This window comes from Panicum virgatum, chromosome 2K (assembly GCF_016808335.1).
Source record: "Panicum virgatum strain AP13 chromosome 2K, P.virgatum_v5, whole genome shotgun sequence".
NCBI classification, from domain to species: domain Eukaryota; kingdom Viridiplantae; phylum Streptophyta; class Magnoliopsida; order Poales; family Poaceae; genus Panicum; species Panicum virgatum.
This window is the reverse complement of record NC_053137.1, coordinates 67,269,423-67,296,030: the sequence shown is the minus strand read 5'-3', so window position 1 is coordinate 67,296,030 and position 26,608 is coordinate 67,269,423. Positions and strand designations below refer to the sequence as shown.

General features: G+C 49.8%; 5 protein-coding genes and 1 pseudogene across 6 annotated transcripts; 3 read left to right on the top strand and 3 right to left on the bottom strand.

The window, feature by feature from the left end:
* The first annotated feature begins 8,447 nt into the window (after positions 1–8,447).
* LOC120694826 (zinc finger BED domain-containing protein RICESLEEPER 2-like) lies at positions 8,448–10,189 on the top strand. 2 transcript variants are annotated; one of them, XM_039978119.1, is made up of 3 exons: positions 8,452–9,634; positions 9,719–9,786; positions 9,866–10,189. In XM_039978119.1, the coding sequence occupies exons 1-3, from the start codon at positions 8,902–8,904 to the stop codon at positions 9,878–9,880; spliced, it is 816 nt and encodes a 271-aa protein (XP_039834053.1). In that variant the 5' UTR covers positions 8,452–8,901; the 3' UTR covers positions 9,881–10,189. The 2 variants fall into 2 exon arrangements, with proteins under 2 accessions (XP_039834051.1, XP_039834053.1); XM_039978117.1 differs by having other exon boundaries at positions 8,448–9,634; positions 9,719–10,189.
* A 723-nt stretch (positions 10,190–10,912) lies between these two features.
* Positions 10,913–13,695, bottom strand: LOC120694830. The gene is made up of 3 exons (XM_039978123.1): positions 13,442–13,695; positions 13,158–13,248; positions 10,913–11,277 (listed from the first exon to the last, which is right to left on the bottom strand). Exons 1-3 carry the CDS (start codon positions 13,509–13,511, stop codon positions 11,133–11,135), a joined length of 306 nt encoding a protein of 101 aa, XP_039834057.1. The 5' UTR covers positions 13,512–13,695; the 3' UTR covers positions 10,913–11,132.
* A 4,617-nt stretch (positions 13,696–18,312) lies between these two features.
* On the top strand, positions 18,313–19,045 carry LOC120694828. Its single transcript, XM_039978121.1, has one exon. The coding sequence runs from the start codon at positions 18,461–18,463 to the stop codon at positions 18,851–18,853; it is 393 nt and encodes a 130-aa protein (XP_039834055.1). The 5' UTR covers positions 18,313–18,460; the 3' UTR covers positions 18,854–19,045.
* Positions 19,046–19,141: 96 nt separating this feature from the next.
* Positions 19,142–22,466, bottom strand: LOC120694825 (annotated as a pseudogene).
* Positions 22,467–22,846: 380 nt separating this feature from the next.
* LOC120694829 lies at positions 22,847–23,527 on the top strand. Its single transcript, XM_039978122.1, has one exon. It carries the CDS (start codon positions 22,979–22,981, stop codon positions 23,333–23,335), a length of 357 nt encoding a protein of 118 aa, XP_039834056.1. The 5' UTR covers positions 22,847–22,978; the 3' UTR covers positions 23,336–23,527.
* Positions 23,460–25,097, bottom strand: LOC120694827 (universal stress protein PHOS34-like). Its single transcript, XM_039978120.1, has 4 exons — positions 24,636–25,097; positions 24,380–24,474; positions 24,148–24,266; positions 23,460–24,029 (listed from the first exon to the last, which is right to left on the bottom strand). The coding sequence occupies exons 1-4, from the start codon at positions 24,862–24,864 to the stop codon at positions 23,942–23,944; spliced, it is 531 nt and encodes a 176-aa protein (XP_039834054.1). The 5' UTR covers positions 24,865–25,097; the 3' UTR covers positions 23,460–23,941.
* Positions 25,098–26,608: the final 1,511 nt, after the last annotated feature.

The window sequence follows — 26,608 nt, the reverse complement described above, 5'->3', positions numbered from 1 at the left end:
ACGAGACTGTTCCCGCGCGTATATGTATGAGTGACAATAGTATTATACATGTACTCCGGCCGATCCCTCTGTTCCAAATTTTGTATGCTGTTTTAATTTTGTTACAAGTCAAACTTGCTTTTGAGCAAATTTATAGAGAAATATATCAACATGTGACAAATCAAATCAATGTGCCGCAAAGATACATTTCATACCCTATCTAGCGAAATTAGTTTGATATATGGTAAATATTATTTGTGCATTTTTTAATAAATTTTGTCCAAACTAGAGAATTTTGATTTAGATCAAAACTAAAATGACCCACAATTTCAAACCAATATACCCTACGATAACCAAGGACAGGGCAGGGAAATCAGGCTGCACTTTTTTCTTGGACGGCTTGCCATGCCATCAATTGGTATTTCAAGAAGCTTAAGAAAACAAAAATGAGTGCTGCTGCAAGCTGCCTGCATGTCGAGATTTAGCAAAATAGACAAAACCTTTCAATTCAAGGTGCAGTCGTACGAACTCGGATGGACACACACACACACATGCATGCATGCATGCTGCCTGCCTGCCTTTTGGCGATTTTATTAGTACATCGTACACATCATCATCCAGCAAAGGTTCCTGTCTCAGTAGCGAACTGTATGCATGAGTAACGGATCGGTAGGAGAATTTAATAGTGAGGACTAGTTTAGTATGGGTTGATGATACGTGTCTCTGTCTGCCTAATTCTACCGCGCTGCGGAGATCCAGCAAATAAAGTCACACGTTATCGTCTCTGCTTGCTCTGCACCTCGGATGAGCAAAATCACATAGAGTTGACTTTCAGAAAATAAAAACAAGCCGTTTCTTTTGTCTGAGACGTCAGTAAACCTTTGTTATTTTTATTTTTTTTTGTAAAGCAAAGAGTCGTCAGTAAACTTGACCGGAGGATATGATAGGATAGCAGCTTCACTAGATAACCACATCATCTCGATTATTAGTGAGTGCTACGTACGACGCTTGTTAATTAGTAACTGGCACGTCAACAGCAGGCGAACAGTCGCGACCTGCCTGGGCTCTGGCCATACCAATTCCCAAACGCGCCCGTCTCGTGCAGGCCTTTTCTGCCTCCCGTCGTGGCTTGCTTGGATCTACGCAGGGCAGGGGGTCTACGCCAAGAAGAAACTGAGCCTTGATTCGCGCGCGGTGTTGACCATCCAAACCGGCCGGGCGGTTGGAGGCCGTCTGTGCCGATCGAGTCGGCCAGCGGCAGGTCTAGATGCTGGATCAGCTGCGCACGGCGGGAGCCCGGCTTTTCCGGTGGATCCGCGCACCGGCGATCCTCCACACCGCTCCGTCGCCGCCCGCCTGTCTGTACGTGCAGATTTCCCATTGGTTTGCTTGGGCACGTGAGCTCGCCGAGGTTGGCGCGCGGCCACGGTCGACGGCTTGGTTGATGCATTTACAAGAAATCACACCTGAACTTCTTCCGTAACCACGGCATCTCGCAAAGTCAGCTTGCTTCGTTGACATGCACAAAAAAAAAACTCCGAGGTTGGACGAGTATTCTCTAGGACGTTGGCATGTTGCCTTTTCCACTTGGGGGGACTCATCCGGCCACAAGTCTTGAGCGTCGGCAACGTCAATGTACGAGTCTATCCATCCAATCATCCAACTCAAAAACGCTGCCAGCTTTTGCAAGACAAGTAGTGCTTGCAAATCTCGCAACACCTCAAAAAAAAAATGGACAATTTTTTCATCATAAATTCTTTTGAAAAAAAGAGAGGAAAACATGGTGAATACCGTACCTTTCAGCATATACATGCAATTAAGCATTGCTTTCCAGGAGAAGGAAAACTAATGGACGGTGAACGAGAAAACCAAAGGCGACCTGCAAGAAAACGAGCCCTAATTAATTCGTCGACCCTAACCGGGACTCTTTTCCGGTTCCGTCTCCTTTCTTTCACGGAGAATTAGGCACCACAAAGAAAATATATGGCTTGCGACGATGGCGACCTCGTCCGCTAGGCGCTAGCACACGCCAAAGTCCAAACTTGCAGGAATGCAAGGGCAGGCATGTCCCCCATCGAGTCGAGTCCGAGCTCGATCGCCGGGAAACTTGCCGGTCCGACGACGAGACGAGACGCCAGCCATCCATCCGATCCATCACGTACGCCTGAAAACTAGGGCCGACACTGTCTGTCGGCGCATCAGCACCCCTGAAAATCACACGATGCGTACGTAGGACGACGGGATGGTTTTCCAGTAGCCTGAAAAAGATGTCTTCGCTTCACCAGTTAGGCGGGCCTGAGCTACCTCAACATGAAAACTACGACCAAACCTCCCACATTCAAATGGCAGGTGAGATGAGGCTTTCAGAAAGGCACGGACAGGTTGGTGGCACCAACATGGGCAGCTCCCGGTCACTGCAGCCAGGGTGTAAAAGGGTCGGTTGGTGCGTGCTTGTGTGTTCATGAACAACTACTGCAGATCTTCAGTCTGGAAAGTCCAGATACCAGTTTAGTAATTTTGTATTGCGCATCAGATGTGAGCTCATGTGTTTTGCACTTTTTGTGGATCTAAGTTTGGCGGTACAGTTAGGCAGGGATTGCCTGACCGACCTGGGAAATTCAGCAAAAGCTGCAGAGAGTTCCTTCAAGTCTTCAGAGAAATCCTGAAACTAACAATGCCGGCTTAGTACCCTTTTTTTTTGCCTGAGGGCTTAGCACCGTATTGTATTATTCAATCGTCCACATGGTAGGCACGTACAACTTTCAGTTCTCCCTTTTGTTGGTGAATTATGATCAGCATCCTCCTTCCCATTGCAGCAAAATTGTTAACCTTCCGGTGATTCCGGGACCGACAGTTCTGCGCAATCATGTATGCTGAATGCTCCATCCTTTTTCCAACTCACTGTGACCAATAGCACACCCTCTGTCCAAGCTGATGAAGAAGACGTACGTGATGCAACTCTCTGATTGGCAAAAGGTTCAGGAATCAGGATCATTGTACCAGTGCTGAAGTCACTGCACATTGCTTGCTCCCTGTGCTGAGCTCCCTTTTGCTTCATGATTGATAGCAGGGTCAAGAATGGCAAGCGCACGTTGAGAAAGAGACAAGGGTGTTAGGCCGTTACGAGTTGGTGGAAGCGGTGATGGAGACTCGAACCGGGCCACGTCCCTCAATTATTTCCTTCCTCATGGTTCATCAGCTTAGCATAGGGGACTGCAGACCAGTCATAACCATGTCTCACAACGACAACCTACGTCCTGTATTTCATATGTTCCCTATGGACAGATGCTGGCACTGAGCTCAAGATATTAGGCTTTTATTACTATTGTTATTTTGACCGAGATTACCCCATTATATTAAGCTGATTGTCAGGAACTTGCAACGCTTTGAGCCATGGCAAATATTTCTAATAGTAGTAGTGTTTATGGAGTTTCAGTGTAACCGAGATCTCAAAATTCTTTGGTTTCTGTAAATAAGTCTTCTTCAGGTAAATAAACAACGCGGTCTCTGCTCCTGAATTCTTTCAATGTTGAGCTGGTAAGGTCCATTCTTAAAGCGTTGAGTTGTTTGTTTTCTTTTACTTATTTCTTCAAACAAACAATTCACTTGTTCCTGATTCTGTAGCCCATAGCTGAGCTTTTGGTCAGTTTCTCTGACATTTTCTGTCTTGCGCACTTCCACCTTTAAGGTCTGAAAATTCTGATACATATAGATGCTGTTCTTATCATGTGCAGAATGTACAGTAGTATCTTGCAAGGCTCCTGCTTCATGCAATTCAGCAAAAAACCACGGAGCTACCCAGCCGCTTCTGCTGCTATCTTCCAGCATACTCCTACTGAAGATGGGCATGAAGACACCGACAGGCTACAAACCATGCAGCAATGCTAGCAAGCAAGCTATCGGTTTGGTCCAATTGGAAAAATTCTGAATATGACACCACAAATCGCCACTGGGAATCTTCCCCTTTTGATCCCTTTTTCCTGAAACAATGAATGAATGGTCAGAACCAGCTGCTGAAGCACCACCAAGGAGTCATGGAGAGGAAAGTGTGGAGGGCTCAATTCACCCGTCAGCACCTAATGTTGGAAGCAACACCGATGTGTCACCGGTCACCTCCATAGCTTATTGGCGTATTAGCATGTGCTTTAGTTGATCCCACCAACGTACTACCGGCATTCACCTCTTGCAGTTTTATATTCCATAAAGAGAAATGAAACGAATCTGATCATGTGGGGGCGCGTTTAGTTTGATACTAATTGCAAGGGGCATCTTCAGTAGAGATGTTTATTGGATCTAGAAGAAGCTTCCCTTCGCAGAGAAAGTTACGGCGGATGAAGGATCAAGATAGACTTGCGTTTTAAAATCATCGTTTAAGAAAGTTCAGAGTTGGTAATGGCGAGCACTAATACTCCGTCAGTCATAATGGTTCTTTGTCATGTGTGTCACACGGTTTTGACTTTAATTTGGGGCCTCAGAAATCTGCTGGTGATGCATGCCAACCTACCAGCCCCTCAAGGGACTGTTCACCTTCTATAATTTTTGCCTGAAACTGCACTTCAACAGGGCGACCAGCCATCGACTCGAGACGTGAGCTCTCCAGCCAACTGCTTTGGAACAGCGTCAGTGTCTGACAGCGCATGCAGTCTAGTAAGTACAAGGTGAGGTGTCCTACATCTCACATTCTCACTGAACATATTCTCCTCGTTTCGCCAGGCGTACATCGGTTGCGCTGTGTAGGCGCATAGAGCGACGGAAGAAGGGATGCGCCCTGCAACGTCGACGCATGCGTGCTGCCTGCCATTTTTAACCTCTGAGCTCCGATGGATCTCCGGGTTCTCTGCTTGACCCGGCCTCGCGCGCGACTCGGTGTGCTTAACATGGCTGATCACGGCTCTCGATCAACTTCTCAGCACTGGTGACACACTTTTTCTGCAGATCAGGAGCATCAGAGGCTCAGAGCATGCCACGATCTTCACCGAACATGGGGCTTTAATTTATTTTTTTAATTTCTCAGTGCACAGTGCATGCTGCCATCTCTTATTCAGTTTTGCGTGAGAATTGTTCGACGACGAAGATGATTACAAATTTACAATCGGCGAGTCACATGTGCAAGCATGCGGTCATTTCTCATCACATTCTCATCGACTACTTAGCAGCTCAGATGCAGCACTCTAAAAACTGAATGGCCCGATCAGCAAGCCCAGGGATAAAACGTAAGGAGACCAAGACCAATCATGAGCATTTATTTAGCAAGCCATATTGTCAGCATTTTTCAGTCCAACTAAGTGGAAACATTTTGTTCATGTCTGAAAGACTAGATAGTTGCGGTCTTTTTTTTTAAAAAAAAAGACTAGATAGTTGCTGCTGTTGATAATGTGCAACAGGGGAACTGCTTTGCATACTTCTGAACTTTGGTTCCTGATCCTGACAGTGACAGATGATCATGGTATTCTCACCAGGCCAGCCAGGGTGAGAGCCAGAGCATACAGGCATGCCAGTGTTGATGATCACGCCAATCTAATTTCTTTTACATCGACATGAACTGCTACTGATGCAGGCGGCAGGCCTGTCAGTGTTAATCACGACAATTTCAGAAATAGAGCCGCCGCACCGCGCTGTTTCTTTTCAAGAGTGAAAAGTGAACTAGGATATTAAATTGATGGGAAAAGTCTAATAAAAAATATGATTTTCAATCTTTAACTATAAAACCGGACAACATAGGTCATCCAACTGTCAAAACCGAGCAAATTTCGCCTTTGGGGTGGTTTTGCATTTTTTAAAATAAATAAATAAATCTAATTAGATCTAAAAAATCAAAACTAATTCACTTTAAATCAGAAAAATATGAAACTAGTACCAAAATTTTTCTAAAAATGTAACCTATCTATTATTGCTCCATTTGAATCTTAGTTATTAAAAATAATCGGCATAACTGCAAGCAACCAAATATTATGAACATAAAAAAAATTAGATCTGAATAGCTCACAAGTCATGTGACAATAGATAGGTTACATTTTTAGAAAATTTTTAATACCTATTGCATAATTTTTTGACTTAAAATGAATTACTTATAATTTTTTTAGTGTAAAATTGAATATTTTTAATTCTCACCAAATGGAAAACCACCTTCAAAACCACCCCAGGGGCCAAATTTGCCCGGTTTTGACAGTTGGATGACCTATGTTGTCCGGTTTCGTAGTTGAAGGTTGAAAATCGGACTTTTGCGATAATTGGAGGGTGTAAACCGGACTTTTCCCTAAATTGATTGCACCATCACTGAAACAGTCATAAAAATACACACAATAACATGCCCCTTAAAAGAAACACACACTGTTTCAATGCTTAAATACGGTTCAACGGAGCAACGAAACTGCGTTTGTTACAGCAAGGAGCAGCAGCACACAGACAGCTATGACTGAAATGATCATCGATGGATTGGTATAGTAGTTTCGCTCCACGGCTGCCCTCCATCAATTCTGTCCGGCCCTTGCCCTGATATGCCACAACATCTTTGATCACTTGATCAGTCTACCGAGGTAGCTCCTGTCAGAAGTATAGTGAGCCCCGCTGCTAATTTGGCCGAAGAACCTGTTGACCTGTTTACGACTTGATGAGGATGCCTTTGAGGTACAGCAAACCGGCATCTTCCTTTGCTGGGTTCTAACCAGGAAATCCATGAATGCTGCATAGATTGAGTGATAGACGGTCACATGGCTTCAGCTATCAGGACAGCACTGCTCAAACACAATCAGTTTCCTGAAGGGGGAGTTGCTATTGTTATAGATCCTCAGCTCTGGACTCCAAGACCCCTCCTGTGTAGGGTTGTCAACGGGTACCCGAAACCCGAAACCCGATGGGTTTTTACTCTATTAGGGCACGGGTCTGGGTCAATTTTTCGACCCGCGGGTCTGTTAATGGGCAGAAAGTTGAACCCATCGGGTTCGCGGGTTCGGGTCTGGGATCGTAGAACCCGAACCCGTAAACCCATGGGTTTTTTTTACCCGGCCCAATAATTATACAGGCCTCTATTTTAGCCTTTGAGCCCATAATCCAGCCCAATACCTTGACCCAATATACAGAGTATATAACAGAGAATAGCCATCCCAAACCCTAAACCTAATCATTCCCTCACCTCCCGGCCTCCCCCCAGCCCCAGCCGCACCCCTGGCGGCGGCGGGCGCATCGCACGCACGCACTCGCATCGGCATCGCCGCAAGCAGCAGGCTCCGAGCCTCCGACGCTCCGTCCGTCCGTCGCTCTGACCTCTGAGTCCGAGTCTCCGAGAGGACCGAGACTCAGGCGCGGAGGCGGCCCGCGCCCAGGCTACGTGCCGTGCGTCGCGCTCGCGCCGGCCACCTCCCTCGCCGCTCGCCGTCCGCGTGCAGGTGCGTTTTGTGCGGCGCGCCGGCGCCCCCTTCCTCGCAGGTCGCCGGATCTCGCAGCCTCGCTCTTTTCTCCCTGTAGCTCGCTCTCCCTCGCTCTTTCCTCACTCTCCATGTGCACTCTGCAGTAGCTCAAGATGGCGCTTCTCTCCGGATCCAATGAAGATAGCTGGTGAACTTCCCCTCCTCGGCTTCTCTCGATTAACCTTTTTTTGCAGCTTGATCTACTGACCCCCCACCGTCCCGAAGCGACGCCGCTGCCACGGACCGTCGCGTTGAGCTGGAGGCCAAGGACAAGGACGCCGGCAAAGGAGACTCGCCACCCCCGGCTGCCACTGCATCCCTTCCTCTTCTGCTTCCTGCGCCTCCATCCCAAGCTGCTATCATCGACGGCCCCGCAGATCCGAAGATACGCGTTCCCGAGGGTGCTGCTGCTGTGAAGAACAGGCGCGTGCGTTTCGCTAAGAGGTCATCTGCTGCGACAACAGGAGCGCAACGGCCTCCCGTGTCTCCTACTTCACCAGCAGCCTGCAATATCGTGCGGTCTTTGAGAGTAAGCAAAAGAACTCGTGACATTTCAATTTATGTTATGCTGTCTTTTAGAAATTGAATGTGTGGTTTATCAATATTTCCTGGATTGGATTGGGGGGTGTGACTTTCCTTCTTTTGTTTCGTTTTTGTGCGCGCGTGTTCTGGTGCCGCTGCTCCTGCTGCTGCTCGTGATTGGGAAGCTGCACAGCTCTAGTGCTTTACTTCTTTTATGCTTGCGTCGTGGTACAATTGTTATGGCTGTCTTCCTTCGATTCCTGCCGCGTGGACTTATGCTTGGATGTGTGTATGTTCAGCAGACAGCATGGTCTCGCTGCAGTCGGAACTTTGCTTGAAAAGAATGTATTTTAGTATCATTTTCACATGGTTAGTCATATTATATGTTGACAAAAATCATGATACTAATACCTGACTATGATATGTCATTTGATATACATTTGGTGTCCCTGTTCATTTAGGATCTATATATTTGCTTCATATTTTATATGCTGATTGATCTCATATGTGGGTGTAGGCTACAAAAATGGCTACGGCTAGTGGCAGCCAATCCCCATTGTAAATTGGATCACAAGCAGAGTTTGGGACACCTTCAAGATCTCCTTCACCTCAGGTGGAATCTGAAAATGATTCGGTGCCCATTGAGATAGAAGACGATGATGAAGTCATTGAAGTTGAAGGGGAAGATGATGGTGCTGAAGCTGGTTCTAAGAGGAAGCTCACCTCTGCTGTTTGGAAGGAGTTCAAGAGAGTAAAGTTCAATGGTAATGTTCGAGCAAAATGCAACTATTGTAGCAAGAAACTTTCTGCAACTAGCACAAATGGGACTAAGCACCTGCACAACCATTTGAAGGGTTGCGTGCAGAGAAAGATAAAACTGAATGGAAAAACCTTAGCTCAAGCTTCTTTGAGATTTGGTAGAACTGATGCAGGGGCTGTCACAGTCGAGAATTATACATTTGATCAAGAAATTGCAAGAAAAGAGCTTAGTTCAATGATAGTATTGCATGAGTATCCCTTAAGCATGGTTGACCATGTTGGATTCCGAAGATTTGTTGGTGCACTTCAGCCGCTGTTCAAAATTGGTACAAGAAACACAATAAGGTATTTGCCTCTTATTTCAGAAGCAATGTCAGCTAACATGATAGCCAAGTTTGACAAGTACTGGACTGACATCCAAGGGCTTATGGGCATTGCAACTCTTCTTGATCCTCGATGCAAGGCCACTGTACTGCTGATTTGCTATGAGGACTTGCTCGGTGTGCGTGGTAGAGAGTGTGAGGACAAGGTCATTGAGGTGAAGAACTTGTTGGCTGAATTGATGGCTGAGTACCATGTGGTAGAGGACGTGGATGATAGCACACCATCTTCAACTTCACCACCAGATAGTGATGACTTCTTGTCTGATATTGGTGCACACATTGCATCTCTTAGGCCAGCAAGCATGGGGTTCAAATCTGAGCTAGACCGCTACTTGGATGAAGAAGCTGTGAGCATACATACAAAGAACTTCAATGTTTTAGATTGGTGGAAGGTGGCAGGGACTAGATATCCTACTTTGAGGAGGATTGCAAGGGACATATATGCTATCCCTGTAACCACAGTTGCTTCGGAGTCTGCTTTCAGCACTGGTGGTAGAGTGCTTAGTGAGCATCGCAGCAGGCTCACTACAAAGATGTTGGAGGCTCTCATGTGTTCCCAAGATTGGATTAAAAACAAATACAAAGGTATATTGCTGTTTTATTTATATACTTGTCCATTGATGTAAATATTTGCTATTATTGCTGAAATGTAATCCTTTTTTGTTGTAGTTGATGAGAAGAACAAGCAGCTTGCCACCTTTTGGTCTTGTCTCCAGGATATTCAAGAGGGCCTTCAGGTGATGTGTTTTCAATATTTCTTTTCTTATACTATTCTCAGATTAAATTGCTAATTATTATGTTGGTATGCTCATGTAGGAACTTGCAATTTGAGATGTTCAAGAGTTTCAGGTGGTGGCTCCCATTTTGGTGCAAGGAACAAGTCTTCAAGGAACAATTGATGAATTGATGTGCCTACTTTTGGCTATTATTATTTGTCAATTGTGAGCTTGGATGGAACTTGTATGTGCCTCATTTTGGTTACTGTTAATCTGTGATGTATGGAACTTCATGTGCTGCACTGCTAGTGGTGGTGGTTAGGCTAGCTGGTTATGTATGCCATTTATGTATGAACTAATGTTAATGCCGAGTACTATGTCCTATGATCCTAATTCCTATCTAGCATGACTAGGCTATATAGAATTATGGTTGGTGACCAATGAAATTGTTATTCCTGCTATTTTTATCAATTTTGCTAGTGTCGCGGGCTCTGTGCATGGCTCTGTGGAGCAGACTAGCAGTGCATGCTTATGCTAGTTAACGGGCACGGGTGACCCGTGGGCGACCCGAGACCCGAACGGGCACGGGTCTGGGCTTAAAAACGAACCCGTAACGGGCATGAGTTTTTTAACAGGTCTCATTTTAGTGTCGCGGGCACGGGTCTGGACGGGCAAAACCCGACGGGTCTGTGCCCGTTGCCAACCCTACTCCTGTGAATGCAATATCCAAGACCGTTGCTGCATTCTTCTTTCTGAACTTGACTCCAGACTCCTTCAGCTCCTTTGCACTTGGTATCCACCGGCATGGCAGCTATCGAGATGCTAACAGCGGTGCGCCACTGCACCCTAGAGCTGGAGAACGTGAGGTTGTGGATGGCACCATCGAGGAGACTGAATCGAGGCATCAGTCCAAAACAACAGCACCATTGTGAAAGCTGAAACTGCAGCACCTCGAAACATCAGGCCTTCAGCTCAACAGGATCATAGAACGCAACTGAAGACACAGAACATGATGTCGTCTTGTTTCTTCAGGTCTGCACCGGTTGTGAGGTGAAGAAGCGAAGAACACAAGCTGCAAATCTGCCACAGCACAAGAGCAGTGCAGGCGCAGGTAACTGCCAACAATACACAGGTGCAGGGCATTCCATTCAAGACATCCAGGGGAACATCTGATATCGGCATATTGCAACATCCGAAATGCTAGTTCAGTAGCTTACACATAAAAGTGGGCGGCCATTAGCAGACAAAGCTTTCAGAAGTTGCCACAGAATTTTACAGACAAATTATTTGATCAGAAAATAACATCCGATCCATTCCATGTCTCACAGCTGCTAATTTGTCACCAACGCCTAACTCACCCACACTGCCTACTCTTTTTGTGAGCTGCCATCAGATGATAGGAACTGCTTTGCATATTGGTGAACCTTTGATCCTGATCCTTGCTGATGATCATAGTACTCCACCAGTGCAGACCCAGCCAAGGCAGCCAGTGTCAGAGCCTGAGCATGCAACCTGCCCAAGTTAAAACATCCAGAGAATTAAGATTCAGCTTGACTTGACTACCAATATATACACATAAATGCGCAAAAAAAAGCCGTGTTATTAGCGCACATAAAGACTTAAAGAGTCGAGATGTAAGGTAAATGTCATTAGCGCACATAATGAGTGGAGATGTCAATGTTACTTCGATGATATGAAACAGGCAGTAAACGAAACAGAGACTACCACTGCCACCAGGGATATATAATTAGACAGTAGAACACAACAAAACATATTGAATTATTGATTCATAGAACATGAGTTGAGGACGCTAAAATGCCAAGATGGTATAGATATAATATAGCATCCACTGCAGTTAATTTAAGTGCAGTTAAGCTAGTTTATTTTAATGTAATTGAATCTGCATATACATCATAAGAAAAAATAATAAGCCGCAGGCAATTGGATGACAGAACACCTTGACGCACAAGACATGGTTGATGCTGCTAACATGATAAGTTGGTATATTAATGCAGAGGTAGCGAATGAAAAAATTATCCAAAAACGACCATAACAAAGATTAACCATCACAGACTATCTTAAATAGTTAAGAAGTTTGTCGTATTGTGATTTTGTAATGATACATATCCATGGCATTATGCATAAAGCTTCCTAAAAATAGCCAGTGGAAAAGGTTATCAGTTAATACGTGTACAAGAACCAACCAATCTATACAACCAACCTTGTGTATCCCACATATCCATTGAATAAAAAAAATCAATTACAAACCATGATGAAGAGACCAGTTAATCATCTGTGCTGGAAAAGAGTAAGCTTTCTGTGCAACAGAATTTGCTATCCCTCAGAAGTTATAAATTTGCGGATGCACAGGTTGACTCTACTAAATTTATTTTAACACGTGTTCTTCCGATGTACTCAGGACATAGAAAGACTATTTGTTTTGTAAGCTTCTATTGGCTCTATACTCTAAAATAATAATGGATAACTTGCACATAGGCAGCAGCAGCAACACAAACAGGGAAGTCATTGACACTATTTTGGCTTCTGAACTAGCTCCTTTGCATTATTCGCTCAAATGAACACCAGATAAGCAAAGTGTGCTTCTCTCTCCCTTTAACTGAAGTCCAATCCCACACCATTATTTTTGCAAGTAGAGTTAAATAAAATGCTGCACTATCAACTTAATGGATATGCAGTTTCCTAAAAAAAACTTTTTAATTGATTTGCAACTTAATTGAGGCAAGATGCTTGGCCTAATGTGCCTTATACACCCCACTCACTTCACGGGTTACTTGGTATGAGTATCAAGTACAAATTCCAAGTGGTTAAAGTATACCAAAAACTGTAAAGTTAGTAGTAGTATCTGTTGTACTTGCATTCAACCTAAAGAATAGTCAGTTTTCTCAGATCCAAATAAGTTAATGTATATTAAGTCGAAAAAATAAGATATACTAGGGCAAGGCAGATTGCATAGCCAGTGACTTTTCTCCTTTTGGATTACAGGATATGCCGTTTTTTTTCCCTTGAATACACAGGAGATATGCTGTTCAACTAGCAATTTGAAACCAATCGATGTTTTTGCAGCTATATTTTACCTGCACAGTACCTAAACAACAAAAAAGGAATTTGAAATAACATTTGAAAATGGTGAACCAATCAATGTTTTCCCCCTGAAGCTATCTCCATCTAGCTAGCACCTAAACAACAACGAGCCTTGTCTATCTATAAAGCCTCGAGCATATTCTGCACTTCATGTAAAAAAATGCAATACGATCAGCTACCTCGACAAGCATTGCTGATTGCTCAAACAACCTTTGCCAATTTATTTATTTATTTTTTTAGCAGACAAATAAAGGCAGCAGCAAGCATTGTAGGTCGTGAAAGCAAGGGACCTGGCATGGATGATCTTGACGCTGGTCTTCATGCCCGGCCTGGACCAGTTGTAGGCGATGGAGCCCACGATGCCGCTGAGCCACAGCGTCCCTTTGAATGAAGCACAGACAAGGCAAGCAATTAGCAAAAGCGATTCGATCGACGCCCAGGACGGCGCGGCGCGGCGCAGAAGAAAGAGAGAGAAGGGGGAGCGGGAACAGAGTTGAGCAAAATCCTGGTTTCAGAGGAAGCGAAGCGAGGAAGTTGAGGGCAGCGCGGGGGGGAAGAGGACTTTGGAGCGTACCGACGGCCCGGAGCTTGTGGTCGACGATCCACTCCCTCGCCGACTGCAGCGCGCTCTTCTCCTCCGCCATCTCGCCGGAAAGCTTCGTCACGAACCGAGCCGAGCTCCCCAATCCAGGTGCTTGCGCTTGCGTGTGCGATCTCTGCTAGACTGCTACGGTGGAAGAAGAGGGGAGAGGGGAGTTGGGATTAATAGCGGTGAGCGCGGTGGCGCGGAGGGGAATGGAATCGGAAGACTGGAGGAGCCGTACGGAGCTGGCTCACGCTAGCCGATGACCACGGCTCGCCACGCGGGCGCCCGCCCAGTCGCCCACCCACCCGAGGCTGCCCGGGTGGGGCCAGCCAGGCAGCCACGAGCCGTCGTGGAGCTCGAGCCCGCGGGCCAAGCCAACACAGGTGCGGCAGAAAACGGGGGGAGTGCAATCTGTGGGGGGCGGCACGGCCACGATGCCGCCGGCGGCTGTGGATGCCGCCGGCGGCTGCGATTAAACAATCGGAAAGGGCAAGTACGTTGCACACTTACGTGCGAAACCGTGGTCACCATTAAGAAACTGCGGCGGCGAAGCAGGGAGTCCCCGCTGGCGGTTTGGCGACTCGTGTCAGTGTATCACGTCGCGAGGTGTGGCGTGTCCTGGGAGAAAAACGCAAACCGGAGCTTTTACGTCTGTTTCTGCATCCAGGTAATATTATTTTTCTCTCACATCAAACCACCAGCCAGCAGCCGCCAGCCAGGCAGCAGTATTTTTCTCTCACAACAAATCAACACCAGCCACCAGCCGCAGCACAGCAAAAACCGTCAATCTTTGCTCCCGGCCTAAATGCAACAAGAGGTGGCTAATTCCAGGGCCCAATCACATACGTGGTGAACGAAAAGGTAAACGGGCTTCCACATTCTGAAGAGGACAGGCCCCCGACCCATCTAAAGCAAGCCCAAATACTTTTTTGAGCAACATGCAATTACTTCATTGTGTGTCGGGAACTGCAAGCAGGCCCGGCAGCCGGAAGACTCCGAAGCAAGACGAACGTTGTGTTGAGCTAAAACCTGCCGTCACATGCACCTCCCAGAAAGCTCTTTGCAGCACCTCCGCAAGATCTGGTTGGACCGGTTTGGTGGCAAGTCAGATCAGTTTCGTCGGGAAACCGATGAAGATCCAACAAACGCTCGCCGGGAGGGATCTGTCAGGGCAAGCACACCTTGGATTGCCCTAGGCTCGGCAAGCCAGCTAGGGCGGCCCTACACACCATGGAGATAAGAGACGAACAACACATAGGGTTGGAAGAAAATGTAAAAAGATAAAATATATTTGATAGATGCGATTGGATACCCTCAATTCGCCCTGGGCACAAAAAATGAAAACCGAGAACCGGAGCCGAACCGAAACCGAGAAGTTCGGTTCCTGGTTCTCATGAATCGAAGTAGTTGGTTCAGTTCGGTTTTTTTGGTCGGTTAACCGAAGAACCGACAACATCATACATTTAGCCCATGAAGCAATGAACCTGGCCCAAGGCCCAAAAGAAAACCCTAACATGAAGTGCCCCCCACCCGTCCCATACCGGCATACCCTCCCCCCTTGACCTCGACCCGAGTGCCCGCCTCCCTCCTCGAGTGCCCGCTGCCCTGACCCCGGAGGCGGCGATCGGCGAGGCCTCGAGTCCCCCGACCCCGACCCCAAGCCTCAGGCCCCGGTCCGCGCCCAGCTACCCCCTTCCCTGCGCGGCGGCGCCTACTTCCCCCGCCGCCAGCGCCCGACCGCCGTCTCCCTCCCTCCCGGCCGCTCCCTCCCTTCCTCTCATCTCGGCGCGGCGGCGACGGAACGACGGCGCGCTACCGAGGCGGTGGTGGATCGATGGCGCAGCGGCCGCTGGAGGGCACGGCGGCCCTGGATCGACGTCTTGGCGGCGGCGGAACGACGGTGTGCAGCCGTGGGTGGGCGCGGCGGCGGCGGATCGACGATGCGGCGGCCAGAGGAGGGCGCGGCGGCGGCAGCGATAGCCATGGGAGGGTGTGGCAGAGGCGGATCTATGGTGCGGCCGTGGGAGCATGCAGCAGCCCATCTCGCCGACGAAATTTTTCCTTTTTTCATTCTTTTTTCGTTCTTTGTTTAGTAAATCTCGATTAGTTCGGTTAGAACCAGAACCAAACCGAACTAACCGAAACCAAATTTTCTCGGTTCCCATTTCTGAGAAGAACCTATCGGTTCCAATTTGTTAGGAACCGAATTTCTGTGGGAACCGAAGAACCGTTCGGTTCGGTTCTAACCGAATGCCCAGGCTGACCCTCAATCGGTCATAATCCTTCATATTTATAGGGTGGGGTGGTCTGTACCTTCAGGAGTCGAAACCCTAATAAATCTCGTGTCAAAATACAACTCCTAACTTGAATTGGGCGTTTCGGACCGGTCTGACCGCCATGGACCGGTCAGATCGGAGTGCAGGTCTTTTGGGAGGCATAACTTCCTCGTCCGGAGTCCAAATTGCACGTTCTATATGGGCCTGTTTGGTTGGGTGGCTAACTCCCAACCAGGCTTCCGGTGGCCACCCAACTAGCGTTTGGATGCCTGTACAGAGCCCCTAGCCTATCCCCGGCTGTGCAGCAACGGGTCGCTAGCCTGGCTCCGCGGAAACGCAAGAATCGGCCGTTTCTAGGGAGCCAGGCTTAGCCAAGCCGTCCCAGCTCAAGTGTGCGTATGGAATCACCTCCTTCCACCGCTCACCTCCTCCTTTCCTCGCGTCCGAGTAACTTCCCCAAGGGCCGGCGGCGCACTCCTGTGGCCGGCGGATCCACCCTGCATGGTCGGGGCGGTGGCGCTCTCCTGCGGGTCGCCGGAGCAACCGCATGCAGCGGCGGAGCGGCTGCTCCGCGGGGCAGCGACGCACCCTCTCGCGGCCGGCGCCGGGGGGCAATGGCGCACCCCGCGCAGCCGGGGCAGCTCCCCCCCACGGGATGCCCGAGAGGCCACCCACAGATGGGGACGGCTCCCCGCGGGTCGCCGCAGTCCATCTCCATCCACTCCCGGCTCTTGTCTTCTCCGCCGGCGCTGATGCTGCTAGCTGGCGTAGCCTTCTCATCGGCTCCTGCACTTGCCAAGCAAGTCGTCGTGGATGTACTCCACCTCAGAGAGCCACCAGGGTCGTGGATCACACGGCCGGTGGTGCTCAACGCGCGGCGTAAGCCTAAATTGACTACACATATGTTGGATTTGGCTTCTTCCGTATTTGCCTCCTCCAATCTTTCCGTCTCCTTTTTGGCTTGTTCTTATTTGGATCGATGCAATTCGATTGTTGGAAACTGAGGTTGCACTCCATTTTTGGATTAGTGGATTTAGGAATCGGTGTTCTATTTTTTCCCCTTCTTTTCAGTTATCTTGAAATTGATATGCTTTCACAGCACCCCGTGTCTGAAATTAATGAGGTGTGTGCTGTGATAATTGTGAGCAATGGCCCCTTGACGAATTTGATGAGCGGATAGAATAGGAGTAGAGACAGCAAAGGTGCGGTAACTCCACCTTGGCTCTAGTCCCAGGTGATTCTATAACTATAATCAGTCAATCAAACATATGCATACTCTAACCTGGCTAACTGAAGTCACGCAACCAAACATGGACTCTTGCATCTCATAGCCCAGGCTTGGTCTAGCCAGGTTTAGAATTCTAGCCAGGCTAGATCTAGTCAAACAACCAAACAGACCCTATATGTATTTCGATCGTCTCGACGAGATCTACACAATGGTAAAGCCCAATTGACAATTTGACAAAGTTCCCTTGACCGGTCTGACCGGATTACACGACCGGTTTGTCCAGTTTGTCTAGCAAACCTTGACTTGTGCCAATACGTTGTCCATGGGCGTGGCCATATTTTTCTCGTCGCGTCAATCAAAAAAACTAAAATCACGTGCTGCGGCGGCAAAGGCAATGTACATTTGCGCATGCCTCTGGAGCCCGCAGCAGGCTTCCATGAATAGTACAACCAACCGCTCTTGTTCCCCCCACCAGAATTAGGCCGCCGGTCCCTTTTATAAGCCATGGCTGCCCCCTGGGCGCTGGACATCTTCCGGCCGGCTTCCGGAAGCCGAGAAGAAGGGAGAGAAGCTCGCTCGACCAAAGGAAAAACATAGGGAATGGCGACGGCGAGGCGCGTGGGCCTGGAGGTGCTCCGGTCGGCCTCCCGCGACGCCTTCCAGGTGGCCTTCTCCTTCGCGGCCAGGCCGCCCGTCTCCACCATGATCAAGCCGGCCATCACCAAGCCCCTAGTACACGACAACAACTAGCATCTATCTGTTGGTCCTAGTTCGCGTGCACTGCCAAACGGATCGGAGGACATGAATGCTGACGATGTAGGTTGCCGGTAACACGTACGTTTCGTCGTTAGTAAGCAAACTGCCAAAAATGTTTACTGCTGCGTACGTACTTACATGTACCCATATCTTAAGGGGGGCCAGGCCGGATGCCTGCCTTGTCAGCACAAGGGAATTGTCTATGGCGACGGAGCTTTCAGCCTCGCTGACCCCGCCCAAAAATTGACTCGCTGCTCGCCCAGTCGCTTCTTCTGTTCTTCATACTAGAATCGCAAGTTGAAGGTTGGGTGAGAAACCTAGTCCCACTCCCTGCTGGTACAGCTGCCCAAGGAAAAACTTGTGTGCGTGCCAATCCGGCCCTCGAGGCGGTTCGACCATCACATCGCACGGGTTTGAGGTTTTTTTTTTGACACCATCTCTTCCCTTGTGGTGAACGTGAACGTGAACGTGAAGCAGACAAGCAGAGAGGTGACGCACGCACAGGTCATGGCCTGCGCGCGTCCCCACCACAGTCATGCGATGCCGACAAAGTCCAAGGTCGCCCGCCGCGCAAGCGCAAGCGCAGGCGCAGCCCTCCCCCCTCATGTGACCGCTCCCCCACACACATGCCTTCTTCTTCCCCTCCTCCGATCGAGTCCTACTGCTAGCCTCCTCCTCGACACATTCCAACTCCCACCACTCCACCCGCCCCCTCCTCTCCTCTCATAGAGACAGAGAGTGGTAGAGATGATGAGGGGCGGCGGCGGCGACGAGTACCACCACCAGCAGTACTACGGCCCGCGCGGGGCGCCGCACGGGCTGCTCATGGCGGTGGTGCTGGGGCTCGTGGTGGCGGGCCCGCTCTTCATGGGCGACGGCGGGGAGGCCATCACGGACGCCATCGCCGAGCTCCTCGGCCCCACGGGGCTCCTTCTGCTCCCCGTCACCCTCATCCTCGTCATCCGCGTCCTCTCCTCCAACCGCGGCGCCGCCGCGCTCGCCAACGTCTTCGCCCTCGGGGGATCGCCGGACTCCGTCCACCGCCTCGGGGGGTCGCCCGTCGGCGTCGCGCTCGCGCTCATGCTCATCGTCGTCCTGCTCTACTACAGGACGTCGCTCTTCGGTGGCGACGACGAGTAGCGGTACCAGTAGCACCGATGCGATGCGATCCGTCATCGTTCGCTCTTCCCTTGATCGATCGATCCAGGCCCGTCTGTCGTCATCATGACAGTACTCTGTACATGTTAATTCCCATTCTATAAAGTGCTGCTTCGTTGGGATCTGTAATGATGATGACTTCTGATTTGGAAACGCGAAGCTTCTGCTGTGCCAGTATTTTACCCAGAGCACAGCACAGCACAGCACACCACATGTGCGCGAAGCTGCTCTGTGCTTCGGATCAGAGATCACAGCAGCAGGGGTTTGGCATTTAGCACTGGTGGCCGGTCCCATGTGCAGAGAATCAATGGCCCGCCCAGGAAGTTTACCTGCAGAATGACAGTCCCAACAAAAAGCAAGAGAAACAGCTTCCTTTCAAAAAGAAAAAAAAAAGAAAAAAAGAAAAACAGGAGAAACAGCCATGCGCCACGGCGAACTCAGTAACTCAGTGAGTTTAAACCTAACCTAGCCTAGCCACTCTTTTTAAACCAAAATTCACGTCCTGGCAATGTGCGCTTTACTTTGATTCATCTCAAGTTGCAATTTACTTAGTTTATGTGCGTTGCGAAAAAAAATGAAGCAAAACAATGAACAAATTGGACGGCGATGTGTGCATTAGTCGCAGGCTCACAGTGCATAATGGAAACAGAAGTGGCGAAGCATTTGTTCTGTGATCTTCAGCCAGTTTCTTCATCATCAAACTTCCGAGGACCTGAGGACATCCACAGCATAACCGAGAGGCAGACACACACACAGAGAAGACTCCCAGACTCCCAGTGTCCAGAGCGGTTGTATCGTGAACAGCTGCCACCTGCCATCATTCCACTCAGCAAGGGTCAGGCGTTATTTTACTCCCTGCAAGCAAAATGTTATCGCCATTCATCAGTATGGCAATATCAAAAGCCAAGTCTTACATGTGCAGAAAATTGATACAGGGATCACTTTTGAACTTATTCTTACATTTATAATTTACATCTGCAGAATGATCATTCAGGTCTCCAGGAGTTGCTAAAATAAACTAATTCAATGCTACAGGAATACCTTTCTGTCATCCATTTTCAAAATTCTGACATTTAGTGATATTTTCATAGTTCTGTCATTTGCTGCGCAAGGATGAATCATGAGAAGAGATTAATCTGACATAGCTAGTACTGAAATTTGGGCACAAAATAGGCTGGCCTTGGAGCACAATCTATCTGTGCTAATCAAGAGGCCTCATACACTGCACTACTTTGTCAACAGCCACTAAAAAGAAGGGTGGCCAGTAAAATGGGTTTAACTGGGGACAAGATCCATATTAACGTAACAGAATCGATGCTATACAACTATAGAATCAGCCTCACAATCATGCTAGAAATTCGACCTTCTACATGGTGATATCGGTCAAATATAACCATGCCACGAGTGTACCAGCATAATCAGCACCAACTGATTAACTGAAGATATATCTAATCCAACTAATTGAAACTTTTACTATGTTGCAATGGTCCAGTAATATAAACCCATCAGCATAAAGCAGCTTAGATCTAAACACTGTAGGAGCATTGCAGTAAACCTGTTCAAATAAAACAATCACTTATAATTATGTTCCTAGTGGAGAAGTAACTCTTGAAGTAGCGCTACCCAGCAAGCCTGAAAAGCCAATAGAAGTATGACCTGAACCACCTGAATCACGGGTGGAACCTAATGCAGTAAACTGGATTTGGGCGCTACTTCCTGATGCTGGCAGTGGAGTCCTGGGGGTCAGTCAAGATATCAGTGGCTAAATGGGCTGGTTCAGAAATGCATGAAGGGCATACCAGTGGCCAAAGAAACAGCTGACTTCAAGCATGCAGGCTGCGGTGCAGTTGACTGAAGAAATTAGAACTTTTAAAGTACTGGTCTATGTAAATTTTGTAGGAGCCCCTGCAAATTTAGTGCAATAGGTTCATCTATGGCTCTGTGATCAAGTCATCCAAGAAATCAAACAGAAATGTAGTTTGTTTGTCTTTCTTGTTCAAGGATGCTAAATAAGTGATGACAGCACAGATGCAAACATAAACATCATAAGTCCAGTATATAAATATAATACAACTTAACCCTTAGCAATGTATATAGTGAACTCTAATATAATCCTTGTGAAAAAGGAACAATTCATATCATACCAGTACCAGTGTACCAATACTAGAAACATTAACCACAGGTCTTACCACCTACTATGCCACGGTGTGCAAACTAGTGAAACAAAACAATTGCCAGTTACATAATTCGTTGAACTATGCAAGCACAAAACTCATACAGAGGAGCTTACAACATGAAGAAAAACCATTGTTAAGACTTCTCAAAGTATGCATATTACCTGCTTTACAGCTGCACCTACTATATCACAACTCCAATGCAATACAATGCGTGATCGTTGACCCTCTAGGCACATCCGGGAATAGAACAGTGTCCCTAGAGACCATCTTTCCTCTTAGCCGCCCCTCTTCGGCCCTTGTAACCTCAATGCCGGCCCATTCAATCACCACCATGCTACTCACTTCCCCCTTATCTTTTCCTTTTCCTTTCCACTTCCCTTCCCAGATCAAGTATAGCAATCCTCCGACATTGGCAAGTGTGGCAGGAACCTCGGAAGCTCCTTCTCCAACCCCTCCACTGTGCTCCACGAATCAGTGTCCGGATCAATGGATCATAGCCCTTGACCTGCCCCAAGTAATCGTAAGAATACAGGATTTCACCAACCACGGCAGCACGGCCCTTCCAGCCCATGTCAAGCACCGGCGAGACTGGCGCCCACGCCTCCGCAGGTGGCGACGCCGGATCGTAGGCCAAGCCGCCGCGGTCCGCCACCGCAAGGACCTTCCCGGCGAGAGACGCGCAGCCGTGCATCCACTTCTCACGGAGGTGGACCGGGCTGGCGACAGGTTTCCATTTCGCGTTCGGGGCGGAGAGGTCGAGAGCCTCAGCCCAGAAGGGGGACGAGGGAACGCACCCGCCGGCGACGAACAGTGCACCGGAGTGCGCGACGGCCGCGGCGAACTCCCGCGTAGAGGACAGACGCGGGCCGATGGACCAGGATCTGGCCCGGGGGTCGAATATTTGCACAGACGAAGCGGGGACCCCGGCGACGGATCCGCCGACTAGGAAGAGCCGGCCCCCGTCGGTGGCGACCGAGGAGGAGGAGGAGACGGGGACGGGTGGGGAGGGAAGGGGAAGAGGGGACCACCCGGGATGCGGGAGCAAGAGGAAGAAGAGGAGGGACGCGGAGGAGGGCGGGCGTAGGGAGAGGAGGATGTGGGAGTCGGAGAGACGGAGGGCGCGGCGGGCGGCGAGGAGGGGCTCTGGGTGGCGGCACAGAAGGGCGTGGAAAGCTCGGGAGACGAGGGCGAGGGATGGGTGCGCAGCGCGCGGCAGGAGCGCTATGCAGTGTACGGCCAAGTCGTCGGGGAGCGCAGGGATGAGGTTGCCGCGGATCAGTTCCGGCGGTTGAGGTGGGGAGGTGAGTTCGGTGGACATGGCTCGCCGACGGCGGCGACGCGGCGGTGGTGGAGGAGGAAGGCGTGTGGATGTGCCGTGCGCGCGCCTGATTGCCGAGTGAGTGGGGACATGGGCTATTATTTTTCTGGCCCAGTATGCAGGTGGGCCTGTAAGCCAATTTTGAGCCCTTTATCTGAAAAAAGGTCCGCATTTTTAAGCCAAGCGAAGTCTTATGATATCAGATTTGAATTCTAGTAGTATATGTGAAAGAAAGAAAGAAAGAAAGAAAGAAAGACAAAAAGAAAGAAACCGTCAAAATCCATCTTCTCTACGCCTTCTCTTCACATTTTTCTCTAAAAAACTACCTGATCTAAATTAACTGAGGGACCTCAACCAACCATTGCATGGGGAATCAGAAGCAAAATCTAAACCTCAACCACGAGCCTCCTCTAGAGATAAGCCTTATCCTGCAATGGCGCGACCACAGCATCCCACGTCGGACTCCAGCGCCGACCTGGCACGCCGCACCGGCTCCTCCCTGTCCACCCAAGCAAGCTACTTTAACATTCTCCGGGCCAGCCATGTCCATCCCTCACCCCACGCCGCCTACGCCGCGCCCCGAATCGCGTCGTGTCGATCCTCCTGCGCGCCATGGCCACCGCGTCTCTGTCCGCTTTCTCGTCGCCGCTGTCCGTCGCCGGGCTCAGGAAGCCGCTCGGGGCCGCGGCGTCGTCGTTCCATCCCCTGCAGCCGAGGGCGAGGCCGGCGGCCAGGATGGCCGTGCGGGCGGCGGCGGCGTCCATGAAGGAGAAGGCGGCGGCCGGGCTGACCGCGGCGGCAGTGGCGGCGGCGCTGGTGCTGCCTGACGTCGCGGAGGCCGCGCAGTCCGGGCTGACGCCGTCGCTCAAGAACTTCCTGCTCAGCATCGTGTCCGGCGGGGTCGTGCTCGTGGCCATCGTCGGCGCCGTCGTCGCCGTCTCCAACTTCGACCCCGTCAAGCGGGCCTGATGGATGGATCGTTCGTTCGTTAGGAGCTGAGGCCCGTTTCTCCCCTGTATCATGCATGTATCGAGTGGTAAATCCTTATGTGTTCCTATTTTCTTTGGAGAAGAGAATGTTCCAACATAGTATTTATCGTCATACAGAGTTTGAGTTAAACCATCGTTGCCTTTGGTTTAATTTATGCGATTTTGATTGCTTCGATGCGTGCATGTTGTAAAGTTTAAAAGGTGTTTGTACTGATGTTTTACTTTGGAAGTTCTTATTGGAAGATTACTAGGGGTATAGGAACCTGCAGGAGTATAGATGATAAAAGTAGTATCTCCTTCCTATAGGAATCAGTCTCTGTTGTAATTAACACTCATGCTTGTTTTTAGGGGGTAATCTCTGCACATGTTAGGCGACAAGTACATTGAGTAACCGGATGAGGTGATCAGCTTAGTTGATCAGCATAGAACACGACATGGTACGATGCACGAACACCACAAAATAAATATCATTTGTTGACAGACACACAGCTGAAGAGGCTGTTGCAGGTACATGATCAGCATTTCACTAGTCCAGTGTCATCACCGGAGCAGAGCAGTATGGACCTGACGAGCAGAGCACCGGAGCTCAGCACTTGGGCTTGGGTCGCTTCACTATCATGACGGAGCAGTGCGTGTGGTGCGCGCAGTAGTCGCTCACGCTCCCCAGGAAAGCCCTGCGACGCACACGAATGTTCAGAACATCAGGAATGGGATGCAGATGGATGAAACAGATTACTGAACCACCAGCACCAGGGGGGCGCGGCCACCGGCCATGCCATGAACGGATCGGACCTCTTGATGGCGCCGTAGCCATGGCTGCCGACGACGAGCAGGTCGGCGTGGTGCTTCTCGGCCGCGTTGCAGAGCACGTACCTGGGCTCCCCCTCGATCACCTCGATCAGAGCGTGCACCTGCATCGCATGCAATGCAATTTGGGCAAGAAATAAATTAAACCTGTTCTGTTCATGAATCGGCGCGATGCAATCGGTGGTCGTCCGATCCGTTGCTGCGATCTGAATCTTACCGAGTTGGCGATGCAGAGGCGGCGCGCCTTGTCGACGACGGCCTCGGCCATCTTGCGCAGGTCGGCCTCCACGTACCTCATGGCCTCGCCGGCTCCTGATGAAGAACACGGCAAATTTCTTTCAAAAAAAAAAAGAACACGGCAACGGGGTGGGGGCCTTAGTCAGACTAGCAGCAGGTAGGTAGCCATGGTTGGCACGCACGAGATTCTCAAGGCGGAAGCAAACAAGAAGAGGGGGCGATGCATCCACACATACCGGGCCCGCCGAAGCTGACGACGGAGGACGGCGAGGGCTTGGCGTGGACGATGACGAGGTCGGCAGCGCCCGCCATGCCCGCCGCCACGTGGCGCACCGTCCACTCGAGCGCGTGGTAGCTGTGGTCGCTGTCGTCCACCCCGACCACCACCACCGTCTTCTGCTGCTGCTCCCCCGAACCGGCGCCCTCCGCCGCCGCCGGAGCAGGCTCAGTCGTGGCCTCCGCCATGTTGTGCGTGGGCACCACGAAACGAAATAAACAAGGAGACACTTGTGAGCTAGGGTCGGTCTACTGCGATGAGCTGCGCCAGCCGCCAGGGTGGGTGAACACAAGAGAGCAGAGCAGGCTACTTATAATTAAGGAGAGGATGGATGAGGCCTGAGGGCGAGGAGAGCAGGAGGAGAAGGGCGCGGCGCGCGGGCGAAACCGGAGGCGGCAGCTCGCCCGGCTCTGCTGGCGCCTGGTCTCGGAGGGAGCGGTTTTGCCGGTGGTTTTGCTGGGCTCGCCTCGCCTGTGGGTTTGAGGGTCTGCGTGGCAGTTGGCCCGCCGGATAAGGACCAGGGTTAACTTTACCGGTGGAACCGGTCCGATTTGACCGGTTACAGGTCAAACCGATCCGGATCAGTTTTGGTTTCGGCCGGTACCCAACCGGTCAAAATTCAAAATTTAAATTTAAATTTAAAAAATAAAAAATTTCTAAAAAAATTTCTAAAAATACTTCAAGTTGCGATGAATCTAATGGTATCAAATTTTCTCACAAATTCGTTCATTTAGTATAGTTTGCGAGGATTTAAAGTTAAATCAAAAAAGAAAAAGAAAAAAAATGGGCCGGCCCATTAAGGCCCACCAGTCAAATCGGTCAAACCGGCCGGTAAACCGGTTGCACGGGAGCTTTTGAATTCAAACCGGTCAAACCGGCCGGTAAACCGATCAAACCGGTCGGTAAACCGATCGGAACCGGTTGCACGGGAGCTTTTGAATTTATTTGAATTTGAATTTGAATTCAACCGGTTCCGACCGATAACCGGTCAAACCGGTCCGGTAAACCGGAACCGGAGTCCGGCGGTTACCGATTACCGGTCGGGAAATAAAACCCTGATAAGGACAGGCCGATGAGGCCATTGCCCGCTGGAGCAGCGCTTGCTGATGTTGCAGGCCAAAAGATACTTTTGGCAGCCGAGGCGTGTCGTGCTGTGCCTGACCGTTTCCCCCTAAAACCGCAGCAGTTTAGTTTGGTTTTGGCGTGGACGGCTCTGGCCGAAGCAGTTGGTTGGGCGTTTTTTTCATTTTTATATTTAAAAAAAATAAAATTTTAAAAATATATGTCGAATAGGGAAATTTTAAAAAATGAGTGTCTGTCGCCCCGACAGGGTGCCTATCGCCCATCCAGTTGGCGACAGGACCTAAATATAAAAAAAATTTACATTTAGGTCCTGGCGCCTAGGGAGCATTAAACAGTGAACTTGTAAAATCGATATAAAATCGTAGAAAAATCATAAAAATACAAACTCAACTGTTATAGATTTTATGAAACAAGATCTACAACTTTTGTTACATAAAAATTTTCATTTAATCAAGTTTGGGCGCGTCGGTGGGCGTGGATGGGTAGGGGGATGGGCAGGGTCGGCATGCGGCGGGCCACGTCGGTGGCGCAGGCCGCGGTGGGCGAGTAGGCCAAGGCGGGGCCTCCACTCCCCCGACGCCGACCATGGCGCGGCGGCGCACCGTCTCCGGCCCCAGACCCGCCGCTGCCACCGCCAGCCCCCGCTTCCCACCCGAGCCCACCGCCGCCGGCCCCCGGCACCAGCCAACAACCATGGCGGCCGTGGCTGCCACGAATCGACGTCGCGTGACCGCGGGAGGGCGCGGGTGCAAGCGGGGCCGCAGGTGGACGCTGCTCCGGCGGATCAACGGTGGTGCGTGCGGCAGCGGCCCCGAATCCGTGCCGGCTACGCTTGGCAGCCGCCGTGCC

Bases quoted from the DNA above. Each gene is read 5' to 3' on its own strand.
- LOC120694826 (XM_039978117.1), top strand. From the start codon at position 8,902: ATGATAGTATTGCATGAGTATCCCTTAAGCATGGTTGACCATGTTGGA. The intron at 9,635-9,718 runs GTATATTGCTGT...TTTTTGTTGTAG, and splicing joins GATTAAAAACAAATACAAAG to TTGATGAGAAGAACAAGCAG.
- LOC120694830 (XM_039978123.1), bottom strand. From the start codon at position 13,511: ATGGCGGAGGAGAAGAGCGCGCTGCAGTCGGCGAGGGAGTGGATCGTC. The intron at 13,249-13,441 runs GTACGCTCCAAA...CTTCATTCAAAG, and splicing joins CCACAAGCTCCGGGCCGTCG to GGACGCTGTGGCTCAGCGGC. The intron at 11,278-13,157 runs GTCCCTTGCTTT...TAACTTGGGCAG, and splicing joins GTCAAGATCATCCATGCCAG to GTTGCATGCTCAGGCTCTGA.
- LOC120694828 (XM_039978121.1), top strand. From the start codon at position 18,461: ATGATGAGGGGCGGCGGCGGCGACGAGTACCACCACCAGCAGTACTAC.
- LOC120694829 (XM_039978122.1), top strand. From the start codon at position 22,979: ATGGCCACCGCGTCTCTGTCCGCTTTCTCGTCGCCGCTGTCCGTCGCC.
- LOC120694827 (XM_039978120.1), bottom strand. From the start codon at position 24,864: ATGGCGGAGGCCACGACTGAGCCTGCTCCGGCGGCGGCGGAGGGCGCC. The intron at 24,475-24,635 runs GTATGTGTGGAT...GTTCTTCATCAG, and splicing joins CGTCAGCTTCGGCGGGCCCG to GAGCCGGCGAGGCCATGAGG. The intron at 24,030-24,147 runs GTCCGATCCGTT...TGTGCGTCGCAG, and splicing joins GGCTACGGCGCCATCAAGAG to GGCTTTCCTGGGGAGCGTGA.